The 12,111-nt window shown below is 37.1% G+C and overlaps 1 protein-coding gene across 1 annotated transcript; it reads left to right on the top strand.

Moving 5' to 3' along the window:
- Positions 1-4,948: 4,948 nt before the first annotated feature.
- clec3bb (C-type lectin domain family 3, member Bb) lies at positions 4,949-11,490 on the top strand. The gene is made up of 3 exons (XM_022662212.2): positions 4,949-5,185; positions 9,390-9,494; positions 10,211-11,490. The coding sequence occupies exons 1-3, from the start codon at positions 5,080-5,082 to the stop codon at positions 10,612-10,614; spliced, it is 615 nt and encodes a 204-aa protein (XP_022517933.1). The 5' UTR covers positions 4,949-5,079; the 3' UTR covers positions 10,615-11,490.
- The last annotated feature ends 621 nt before the right edge of the window (positions 11,491-12,111 follow it).

Here is a 12,111-nt window from a genome sequence, read left to right as displayed (position 1 = left end):
ATACAAAAGGCGCACCGTATTATAAGACGCACTGTCAATTTTTGTGAAAATTAAAAGTTTTTAAGTGCGCCTTATAGTCCGAAAAATACGGTACATAAAAATAAATATGTTAATAATTGTTTTTTATGGGTTTCTTTATTAAGATTGTTTTATTGTTCTTTTGATTAATTAATTTATTTACATAACTATTTATTTCTGTTTTTCCTTGTCCCTATATGATAATGAGGGGGCGTGTTCTTTTATATACAGGTTAGTAATCGAGCCCAGAGTGAGAGAGGAGCAAGACCTGTACAATCAATCCAGGGTATCTGACATTGATCAACCAATAGGAATGCTAAAACACTGTGACATCATTGCTGGACAGCCCCTTCATTACCATATAAGGACAAGGAAAAACAGAAATAAATAAATTGGGAAATAAATAAATGCAGCAAATGGAATTTTATTAGCGATATAAAATATGATTTATGATGAAATATTAAGTGGGGGGGATTTGTAAGGTTTGCAGGTCTGGAAGCTTCACCAGAGGGAGGGGGGTGTGGGAGGCCACTGCTGTTAAAAATCCTAATATTAGAGGAAACATTACTGTATGTTTTAAAAGAAACGAGTTGTTATTTGATGTAAATTATTAGATATTACACAGTAGGGATGTATAAATATTTGATCTGAGCTTTAGGAATGAAGCTTTGTAGGTTTACAGTCTCTGATCTCAGAGCTGATGTTGGGATGCTGCTCAGGATTGAAGAGATGTTGTAAAAGCTGGTTTAGGGATAAATGAGGATAGACGCTTCAGAGCTGGTGTTTCTGCAGGACAGCTGGAGGCTGCTGTGGTTTATTCGGGTGGTTCCAGTGTTTTTCCGAGCAGAAACGACATCTTTCCACTGGTGTCCTTTAATCCTGAGCTCAGGAAATGAGAGTCTGCAGCAGAACTTCCTCCAGCTTTCAGACAGAGAACAGTATTATAAAAACCTGTCAGTGATTCAAACCTTCAAACAACCATCAAGCAGAACATTATAACCACCTCCATGTTTCTACACCTATTCCTGATTGTTTCAGCATCCTGTGGGCCCTGATGAAGGACTAACTTTATTTACAACCTTACCAGGGCTTTCCCACAGCTGTCCTAAAGTTTTTTAAATATATTTTTTAAACATTACAGATGCATTTATATATACAGCCCTGGAAAAAATGTAGAGATCACTTCAGATTCTGAATCAGTTTCTCTGATTTTGCTATTTATAGGTTTATGTTTGAGCATTTATTTACAGAAAATGAGAAATGACTGAAATAACAAAAAAGATGCAGAGCTTTCAGACCTCAAATAATGCAAAGAAAACAAGTTCATATTCATAAAGTTTTAAGAGTTCAGAAATAATCAATATTTGGTGGAATAATCCTGGTTGGTTTTTAATCACAGTTTTTTTTATGCATCTTGGCATCATGTTCTCCTCCTCCACCAGTCTTACACACTGCTTTTGGATAACTTTATGCTGCTTTACTCCTGGTGTAAAAATTCAAGCAGTTCAGTTTGGTGGTTTGATGGTTTGTGATCATCCATCTTCCTCTTGATTATATTCCAGAGGTTTTCAATTTGATAAAATCAAAGAAACTCATCATTTTTAAGTGAAATCTTATTTTTTTGTTTATAGAGCTGTATGTATGTATTTTCTTGTTTTTTGTTTAGAGTATTATTTACATCACTAGTGATAGAGGGGAGGAGTCCTAATGAGTGGGTTGGGTAATTGGCCATGCAAACTGAGGAGAAAAATAATAGTAAATTTAATGAGAATTTCCTCATAAACTACTTATAACTGTTTTTAACACACAATTGAAAAAGCTTTATTCCAGTCTCATGTGCTATTTTGATCATTATCTAACTTTTAGAAAGCTGTTATTCATCTTCAGACTGTCGTATGTTTTAAAAAAGGTCATTTTCACACCGAACCCCCACTGAACAACTGTTTAAATCTTCTGTATGATTTTACTACATATAAAATCTGAAAAACAATAGAAATGCCTTTGAAGAAGCGTAATCCAGCTGAGAACAGGTTAACCACAATTACACTGTAGCTGTGGATGAGGGACTGAGGAGAATAGTTCTGGGTTTAGGGCGGGAGGGGTTGAGGAGGATGATGATGGGCGTCTCTCGGGTCTGTCCTCTGCCACGTGTCGTCTGAAGAGCCTCCAGATCCAGATCCTGCTGCTGCTGAAGAGCTGGAGCTCAGCCACTGTTCCCTCCGTCCAGCTCGAGACGAGACCAATCCAAAACAAACACCGTCACTAAAGAGCTGCTGAGGACATCTGAGGAGATCTGAGAGGACGAGACGATCAATGAGAGCAGAGGGACGGAGGACAGAGCTCTGATAGTGCTCAGCAGTTAAAATCAGAAAGAATCTGCTAGTTTTAATGTAATAAATCCTTATACGTGTGAATAAAACGATGACAAAAACAGTAGATTAAAGTATACTAAGCATTATTATACTATAGTGCACTAAAGTACTAAAGTGTTCTTGTAGCCACATTTTTATTAATCAGTATATTTAAAGAGTGATACAACTTTTTTTGTACTTATTATACTTTAATTGTTTAAAATAGTACAAAAGTCTTATTTAAATAGTGGTAAGTGTAATAAACTGTACTAAAATGGGACTATTTTAAATATAATAAAGTAACATTTAAACAAACTTACGGAGCCCCTAAGGTAACATCATGTAAAAAAAAAAAAATTAATGAGTGGCCACGCCTTAGGATCTCGTTCCCAAGCCTTAATAAGGCGTGGCCACTCATACATTTTTTTTAACCTGATGTCACCTTAGGGGCTCCGTAAGTTTGTTTAAATGTTACTTTAGTATATTTAAAATAATTCCATTTTAGTACAGTTAAGTACAGTTACCACTATTTAAGTAATATATGAGATACTAAGGCGTGGGAACGAGATATTAATGCATGGGAACGAGATACAAATGTGTAGGAATGAGATCATTAACGAGATATATATGTTTTTACATGATGTCACCTTAGGGGCTTTGTACCTACTACTTCCTGTATGTAACCTTATATTTTAAATATGCTTACAGTAAATTTGAATATATTTAATGAGTATTTTGTAAGTAGCACATGCCTAGTGTATTAAAAAATATATTTTAATATACTGTACAATACTATACAATTTTTAGTGTGTTACTAATTTACTTTAGAATTTTGTAAATGTAATAATTTAATTTTCTCTCTAACAAGTTACATGATACATTGTAAGTGAACTACTGTAACAACTGTTTTTAACAGATTTCGCTAAAAATGTACAAAAGTATTTGGAAATTGTAAAAATAAATTATTTTAGAAGTATATTGGATTACATTAAACCAGAGACTGTAAAAAAAAAAGATGGACGCCGTGTCGCCGTTCCCATTCATTCAATGAAAATGAAGCTAAAATCTTCCTCCATGTTGGCGATCCTGACACCGGATTCTGCGCAGTAGAGCCCAGAGGAGGGAGAAAGACTGTGGAGAGACCGCCCACTCATTTAAATAACCGAGATATTAATGCAAACCGAAAACCGAATTCTGTGGGGATATAAATATTTAACAATATAAGCAGAGGTTACACTAGCTGCTGCATTTAAATAATGGAGGTAGAATTACAGTATATTAGAAAAAAACGTGATTGAAAGTTGTTCTGTTTTGCCATTGAAACCTATGGGGATGGGTGGAGTTACACAGCTTTCTGAAACCGAACAGCAGGGGGCGCCCGACCTGTGGTGACTTCACTTCTGAGAGACGATGCTCTGTCCAGCTATAAACAGTCTATGCATTAAACCGAAAGAGCACTCCATAGTTAAAAAAAAACTGCAATATTGTACTTTTTAAAAAGTATGATCAAAGTTTACTTTTAAACATTTGATGAAAACATAATATTAGTGTACTTTTAATGTATTTTAAGTAAGTACATACATCTGTAAAGTATATGTACAGCATCCTTAGAATGTTTTGTTTGTTTAAGTACGATTAAGTATATATTTTTTCACATACTAGGCTACATACATCTGCTATATTCTTGCTGGAGTGGTGGGGGGGGGCTTGGGGGGGGGGGGTTGACGTGTGCAGGTGTGATGGATCACAGTATAAACCAATAGGGAGAGGGAATGGTATATGTTTATACTTCTCTACATCCAATCACAATCAGATTCACTCTATCTGGATGGAGAGATTTATCTGGATAGGGGTTTTATAGAACGATGAGAAGCCGGAATGAAAACCAGCTGAAATGAAACAGGAGTAACGAGACTGTTTTTATTAAAATATAAGGAGGAGAAAGTTCAGATAACTGTGTTAAAATGTAAAAATGTGTGTGTGTGTGTGTGTGGTATGTGTGTGTGTGTGTGTGTGTGTGTGTATGAATGTGGTGTGTGTGTGTGTGGTGGGTGTGGGTGTGTATGAGTGTGTGTATGAGTGTGTGTATGAGTGTGTGTATGAGTGTGTGTGTGTGTGTGTGTGTGTATGAATGTGGTGTGTGTGTGTGGTGGGTGTGGGTGTGTGTGTGTGGGTGTGTATGAGTGTGTGTATGAGTGTGTGTGTGTGTGTGTGTGTGTGTGTATGAATGTGGTGTGTGTGTGTGGTGGGTGTGGGTGTGTGTGTGTGGGTGTGTATGAGTGTGTGTGTGTGTGTGTGTTATGTGTGTATGAATGTGTTATGTGTGTATGAATGTGGTGTGTGTGTGTGGTGGGTGTGGGTGTGTGTGTGTGTGTGTGTATGAGTGTGTGTGTGTGTGTGTGTGTGTGTGTGTGTGTGTGTGTGTGTGTGTGTGTGTGTGTGGTGGGTGTGGGTGTGTATGAGTGGGTGGGTGTGTGTGTGTGTGTGTGTGTGTGTGTGTGTGTGTGTGTGTGTGTGTGTGTGTGTGTGTGTGTGGTGGGTGTGGGTGTGTGTGTGTGGGTGTGTATGAGTGGGTGGGTGTGTATGAGTGTGTGTGTGTGTGTGTGTGTGTGTGTGTGTGTTATGTGTGTATGAGCACCACACCTCCTGGTGCTGTGAGGCAGCAGCAGGTTTAGTGCAGCAGTGTAGATCAGCTCCAGAACTCTGCAGGATGTTCAGGATGGAGTTCAGGACGGTGTGTCTCCTGATCGGAATGATCCTGATCCAGGTCTCGGAGCAGCAGAGCGCTCCTAAAAAGAAACCCATCATTAAAAAAGGTAGGAAAACTTCACTTATAAAACTTTAGGTCATATAAAAGTTTTTAAACATTAATTCAGTAATTTAAGTAATGCTTTTTTTTTGTTAAAATGATACACATAGTTCTCATAAACCTCAGTATTGTAAATATTCAGAATATAAAAATTAAACACACAGTACCAGTCAAATATTAAGACAAACCCTAAATCCAGTGTTTTTTATCATTTAAAAATGTTCTGCTATTGTCGATTATTACTAAACTCATCCAAAATATGAAGAAAACATATGGAATTATTTAGATTCTACAAAGTAGCTCCTCTTGTTTAGATGATCAGTTTTGAACATCTCTGCTGGATTTTCTCAGTCAGCTTTATGAGGTAGAGTCTCCTGGAATTCAGGCTTTCAGTTAACAGCTGTGCTGAACTCATCAAGAGTTAATTACTTGAATTTCTTGTCTCTTAATAAAGTGTTTGAGAGCATCAGTTAAAGTAAAGTAGTGAAGAGGTAGAGTTACAGGTATACAGTGAATAGTGAATATTTGAGTAATGTTCTAATCCAGATTATGAGAAGAAATACTCAACTAAGTAAAGATAAAAAATACTTTAAGAAGAAATGAAGGTCAGTCATTTCGAAAAGAAGAAAAGACAATCAAAAACATTACATTGGTGAATCTGGCACTCATCAGGCTCATGATTCCTTATGTGTTTCTTCATAGTCTGGATCCCTTCACTATTTACAGTATGGAAATGTAGGAAACAATAAAAACAGTGAATGGTGTTTCCAAACTTTGTTGTCAATACTGAAACTATTCATGCAGTTTTCTTGTCAGTTTTAAAATTTAGTTTTAAATTAATTATTATTTTGCCTGTTATTTTACTGTGAAATGTAATTAGCTTGGTACAGTAATACACCAGGTTCTTACAAACCTTAGAACGGGATCCTCTGGTGTGTGACTGTTTACTGATGTCCTAAATCAAGATGATTACATGTATAATTATTATTTACAGCAGATTAACATTTTAAATTGATTTTTAAATAAAAATAAAATTTATATTTTCAATATTTTTCAACAAAAAATCTACAGTCCTAGAGAGCTAACATTTTAATTCACAGCCGGGTTTTTACCACAGTAATGTAAAGGTAAATTAGTTAACCCTTCACAATAAATACCAACAAACTTCAAATCATATTTAATCATATTACTGTAGTAAAATATGCTAAATCAAGTACAATTATGTACAGCAAGAATCAGTGTTATGGAAAATAAAAGGGAAAAGGGAATTTTCTACTTTTAAACAAACTTCAGAAACAAAATATCAGTAAACATCAACACAAAAACAAATGAATAAATAATATCATTACTAAATAAATGAACACTCTCTGTGAATATTTCCCCCTCTCTGTTATTTTTTCCTTTTTAAAATTAGTTAGCAAGCTAGTCAGTCAGTTACCTAGTTAGCGGTAGTTAGTAGTTAGTAATAGTTAGGTAGTTAGTACGCTATTTAGTTGACCAGTTAGCAAGCTAGTTATTTAGTTAGCCAAGAAGTTAGTTTGCTAGCCAGTTTGTACATTAGTTAGTAAGGTAGTTAGTTAGCTAGAGCTAGGTTACATTTTAATTCACAGCAAAATAAATTAATTAACACTTAAAAATAATTACCAACCAACAGTAAACTAATCATTTTACTGCAGTACAAATGTAAACCTCAGAATAAAATAAGCCCAAACTAACATCAATTACTACACAATGTTAGCAGCTAGCTCCCCATGCTAATGCTGAAGAAGCAGTTAGTTAGCCAGTTATTTAGCAGGCTAGCAAGTAGCTACCTAGTTAGTTAGTTAGTTGATTAGTTAGCTAGTTAGTTAGCAAGCTAGCTATCTAGTTAGTTACCTAGTAAGTTAGTTAGTTAGTTTGTTAGTTACTTAGTTAGTTATCAAGCTAGTCAACTGCCTAGTTAGTTACCTAGTAACATAGTTAATGAGTTAGCCAGTTATCTAACTAGTTATTTAGTCAACTAATTAGTTAGTTAGCCAGTTAGTTAGTGAGTTAGATAGCTAGTTAGTTAGTTACCTATTAAGCTAGTTAGTTAGCTAGCTAGTGCTAGTTAACAGCAGGTTTTTACCACAGTAATGTAAAGATAAATTAATTAACACTTCAAATAAGTACCAACCAAGAGTAAACCTATTCTTTTTACTGCAGTACAAACATAAACCTCAGAATAAAATAAGCCCAAACTAACATCACTTACTATATAATGTTAGCAGCTAGCTCCCCATGCTAATGCTGAAGAAGCAGTTAGCTAGCGCTAGTTAGTTAGTTAGCAAGCTAGCTAGCTAAATACCTAGTTAGTTACTGTTGTAGAAATGAAAATGAAAGGTGGGTCCGCACCCACCTCTCGCCTGGGGTACAACTCCCCTACGTATTCGTTGAATAGAGAGTCAAGACAGGTGGAGTGAAGTTGAAAGCAAGCCAAGTATTTATTACAAAGGACTGGATCCAGGAGAACATACAAAGTACGGTTAGCAACCGTCCAGCATACGCTCTGACCCCCCTAATGATCTGACTCCATGTATATACCCAAAATGACGTGATATCTGCCGATGAGGCGTTGCTAAAATCATCTCCTGTCAGCATGCATGGTGTTACGTGTTAGTGCTCAAGATTCGCTGGGGTTTAGCAAGCTAGTTATTTAGTTAGCCAGTTAATTGGTTTGTTAGATATCTAGTTAGTTAGTTACCTAGTAAGCTAGTTAGTTAGCTAGCTAGTGCTAGTTAACATTTTAATTCATAGCAGTTTTTTTTTTTACCACAGTAATGTAAAGATAAATTAATTAACACTTCAAAATAATAACCAACAAACAGTAAACTAATCCTTTTACTGCAGTAAAACTGTAAACCTCAGGAAAAAACAAGTTAACTACTTACATACTAACATCAGTTAATAATGTTAGCGGCTAGCTCTTAATGCTAATGCTGAAGAAGCAGGTAGCTAGTGCTAGTTAGTTAGCCATGTAGCTAGTTAGCTAACTTTTTAATTCACAGCAGGTTTATCCTCAGTACTGAGAGCACTATTAAACTGTACTTCAAATTAGTGTGTACGTCTTTTTTTATATTTTATTCTTCTAGCTGTAGTGTTGGTCTTGTAGAAAGGGATATTTAATAATATAATATACTATACTATAATAAAGCACCTAAAGGCACTGTGAGAGAAAATTCAGAGCTCCAATCATTCAAAACGTTGATTCAATGTCATAATTTAACATTAACTGAGGTCTATTAGCCAATGTAAAAACATGTTATAATGTTGTTTGTCTGTATTCAAATTAAAAGATGTAATGCAACCAAAAACAAGTTTATTCAAACGTTTATTCATTTTATTTTTTAAACTTTATAATTCATATAGCAAACTCTAATTTGAAGCTAATTTCTATCAGAAATGAGTTGATGCATTCATAGTATTGTTATTAGCTAAATACAATAAAAAAGGAAACCTGACAATTGGTTAAATTCATGAAATCTGAAAAATATGACTTTATCCAGTCCGCCCTATATTAGTATTAAAAAACACTTTATTTTTAATACCTAAAATACTGCATATTTCAAATATTGGTGCATGTTAATGCTGTGTGTGGCTATTGTGCAGTATAAATAAGATAAATAAGGTAATTGCAGGATAACTGATCTCAGACTGTTACACCGTCAAACCTGCATCATCTACAGATGCAAAACATTATACCACAATTAGTTCCGACCCTGCAGTGTAATTGGCTAAGTGGCGTTCTATGAGTGTCATTATCAGCCGGTAATGCACTGTAACCGAAGCTCTCCATGTATTACTTCGCCCACATACAGGTAACCTAGCAACCATGGAGCGCTTACAAACCAAACAGCGCAGCTACAAACAGAGCAGCAATGGAACTATTTTAACTGGTGGAGTTTTTATAACCAAACAGATCCTATTTTCTCCTCCTCTTTAACTCTTTAAAATCTTTTAATAAACAGTGATAATGGATCTGTGGTACAATCACAATGATACACTCGAGGTTCGTGCTACAATGTGTAATATTGGCCTCGTGCCCAGCAGTGCCAATATTACACATTATAGCACAAACCTCGAGTTTATTATTGCTTCATTAAATGTTCCTGCCGGTTTCTTCTAGAACCATCTAAACCTCTCTCTTTCTCTCTGTCTCTCTCTCTGTCTCTCTCTCTCTGTCTGTCTCTCAGTGTTGGAGGGGGTGAGCAGCAGTGTGGTAGAGGAGCTGCAGAAGCAGATTAATGATATCGTGGCGGAGATGAATCTGCTGAAGGAGAAGCAGGCCCTGCAGACAGGTCAGAACCTCGACCAATAAAAAACAATATAAATAAAATAACTAAATTATTATTATTAAGTGTTCAATCCACATCTATACTATAGCAACAAATACCTACACCACAGCAACCACATACCATAGCATACAACCCCTGTAGCATAGCAGTATCTTAATCTCTATCTGGACAGTATTATTTTCTCAGGGCGTTCTGGGGTAATTTTATCTTTTATGGGTTTTTTTTATCCTCTGTGATTTTATTCCCGTCCAGAACGATCATGTAGGTGTTTTATTTCTCAGACGTCCTCTGAGAAAATTACAGGCTGAATTATCTACTGTTTTTCTCTGAACTCCGTGCTCCTCCGGTAATTTTAGTCCCGTCCGGACGCACATCTCTGAGTTTCTTCTCCTCGCGTTTAATAAAATAGATATTTGTCCACTGCTGCACACCGTAATTACACTTTGGGCGCACCATGGTTTCTATGGAGATCCATGTAAAAAAAACACAACAGCGAGTGGAAATGGAGAAGCTACTGAACGTGATGTCATGTGACCGAGAAAGCCTAAAAACTCACTGGTCCTCCTGTTTGTTCAGTTGCAGTCCTGGTGCAGGAGTTTTATCCCATCCGGATAGAGCTTTAGTCACAGCTATAGCAGAATAACATCTTAACGAGGAATGTAATCCACTAATCGTACTGAAACGTTTTAAATAATGTTTTATGTTTAAATGTTCCTCAGTGTGTCTGCGGGGGAAGAAGATCCAGGGGAAGTGTCTCCTGGCCGACCCGCAGCAGAAGAGCTACCACACGGCCAGCGAGGACTGCATCGCTAAGGGCGGGACCCTGAGTGCGCCCCTCAGTGGCCTGGAGAACGAGCAGCTGACCCAGTACGTTCGGGAGAGTCTGGGTCCGGACACACGGGTCTGGCTCGGCCTGAACGACATGCGGTCGGAGGGGGCGTGGGTGGACCTGGCCGGCACCGCAGTGACCTACAGGAACTGGGAGGCCTCGTCCCGTCCCCCGCAGCCGGACGGGGGGACAGCGGAGAACTGCGCCGCCCTGTCGGCCTCGGCCGGGGGGAAGTGGTCGGATGAGAGCTGCCGGCTGGAGAGAGCGTCCGTCTGCGAGTTTAAGATCGTCTGAGAGTCGGAGATTCACCTCCCCCCGATCCTCCTGCCGTCCTTTACTGTCCTACTGTCCTATCTAGGGCTTCAACTAATGATTATTTTGGTAGTCGACTAATCTGATAATTATTTTTCCGATTAGTCGATTAGTCAACTATTATTTCTGCCATGTCCTCCACCTCTAAAAACAACAGAAAAACAGCTGAACATGAAACATGAAGGCATTTAAATGTCCACATGTAGTTTAAATGTTTAAAGTGCTGATAATTAGTGAATAAATATGTAATATGTTGTGTTAAATTTGTAGTCGTCAAATTTAAATAATCGACATTGTCGATTATATCGACTTATCGTTGCAGCCCTAGTCCTATCACTGCTCAGCACAGGCCTTCCAGCAGCCTGCCGCCTCGGCCAATCACAGACCCTCACTCTGTGGAGCTTTTGGCCAGAACTGAGAGTTTATATTTATACATTTTTGCTCTGTAATATGTTTAAGTGTTTAATTATACAATGTTTTTTTTTCCAAGATTGTGACCCATAAATACTGTATACTCCATATATTTAAAAAATAGATAATGGAAACCAAATTTAACAAATGAAAAAAAAAAATTAGATTTGCTCTTTAATAAATTGAGGAAAATTATTCAGTATTACATATCTGTAAATACATTAGAGCTTGGTGTTTAATTTTCCCCATATAGAAAAACTCCTCAGAGATCTGTTCTGGATTCTGTCTAAAGTTAGTGTTAAATTAGTTTAGATTATGAATATTTATCAGATATTCTCTGTTATACAGTAGTTCAGATGTTCCTCCACCTGCTGGATTAAACGCTACAGGCTTTTCCTCTTCAGCTCTTCAGCTATTGATCAATAAAGATGATTTACGAGCGCTGGAGTTACACTGCCTCTTCATTTCACAATCAATCAATCAATCAATCAATCAATGTTCGACAAAAACACTGACATATCAAAAGTCATGATACATCAGTATGTAAACTGATGTATAAGAGGTGAGGTGATAACTTGTGAGTGAGGTTTCTTAAGATGTAAGGGAACCATGTTGTTCAGACTGTAAGGAGCACCGGATTATAAGGTGCATTTTAAGTGACACTAGTGAGGATACCTACATTAAAGCGAGCAAGGGGTCTCCATGTTTCTGAAATGCTTAAAAAAAAAGCATTTTCGAGTGCTGGATGTTAATCTACACAGATTTCTCTCCTAAACACTGTTTATTTGGGTGAGTTAAGTGCTTCTGTTTATTTACAGTAAGATTAGATTTCCTTAGAATATTTTGTATAAGGGTGAGTTTTCAGTGAAGTTTCTCCAGCACTAAGGCTTGGTGCAGCAGCATTAGCATTGGCATTAGCTGCTAACCGCAGCGCTAACGGGGCGTAAATGCCACTCGATAGCGCTATACTGAGGAACCCTGAGTGCTCTGGTAATCCAGGGTGATATTAGCTAGCGCTTCATCTCACGTAGCTTGTTTTAATAAGGCAAACACGCAGACTGCAATCCA

This window comes from Astyanax mexicanus, chromosome 3, assembly GCF_023375975.1.
Source record: "Astyanax mexicanus isolate ESR-SI-001 chromosome 3, AstMex3_surface, whole genome shotgun sequence".
NCBI lineage: Eukaryota > Metazoa > Chordata > Actinopteri > Characiformes > Acestrorhamphidae > Astyanax > Astyanax mexicanus.
The sequence above is the reverse complement of the archived record's forward strand: the minus strand, read 5'-3'. Positions and strand labels throughout refer to the sequence as shown.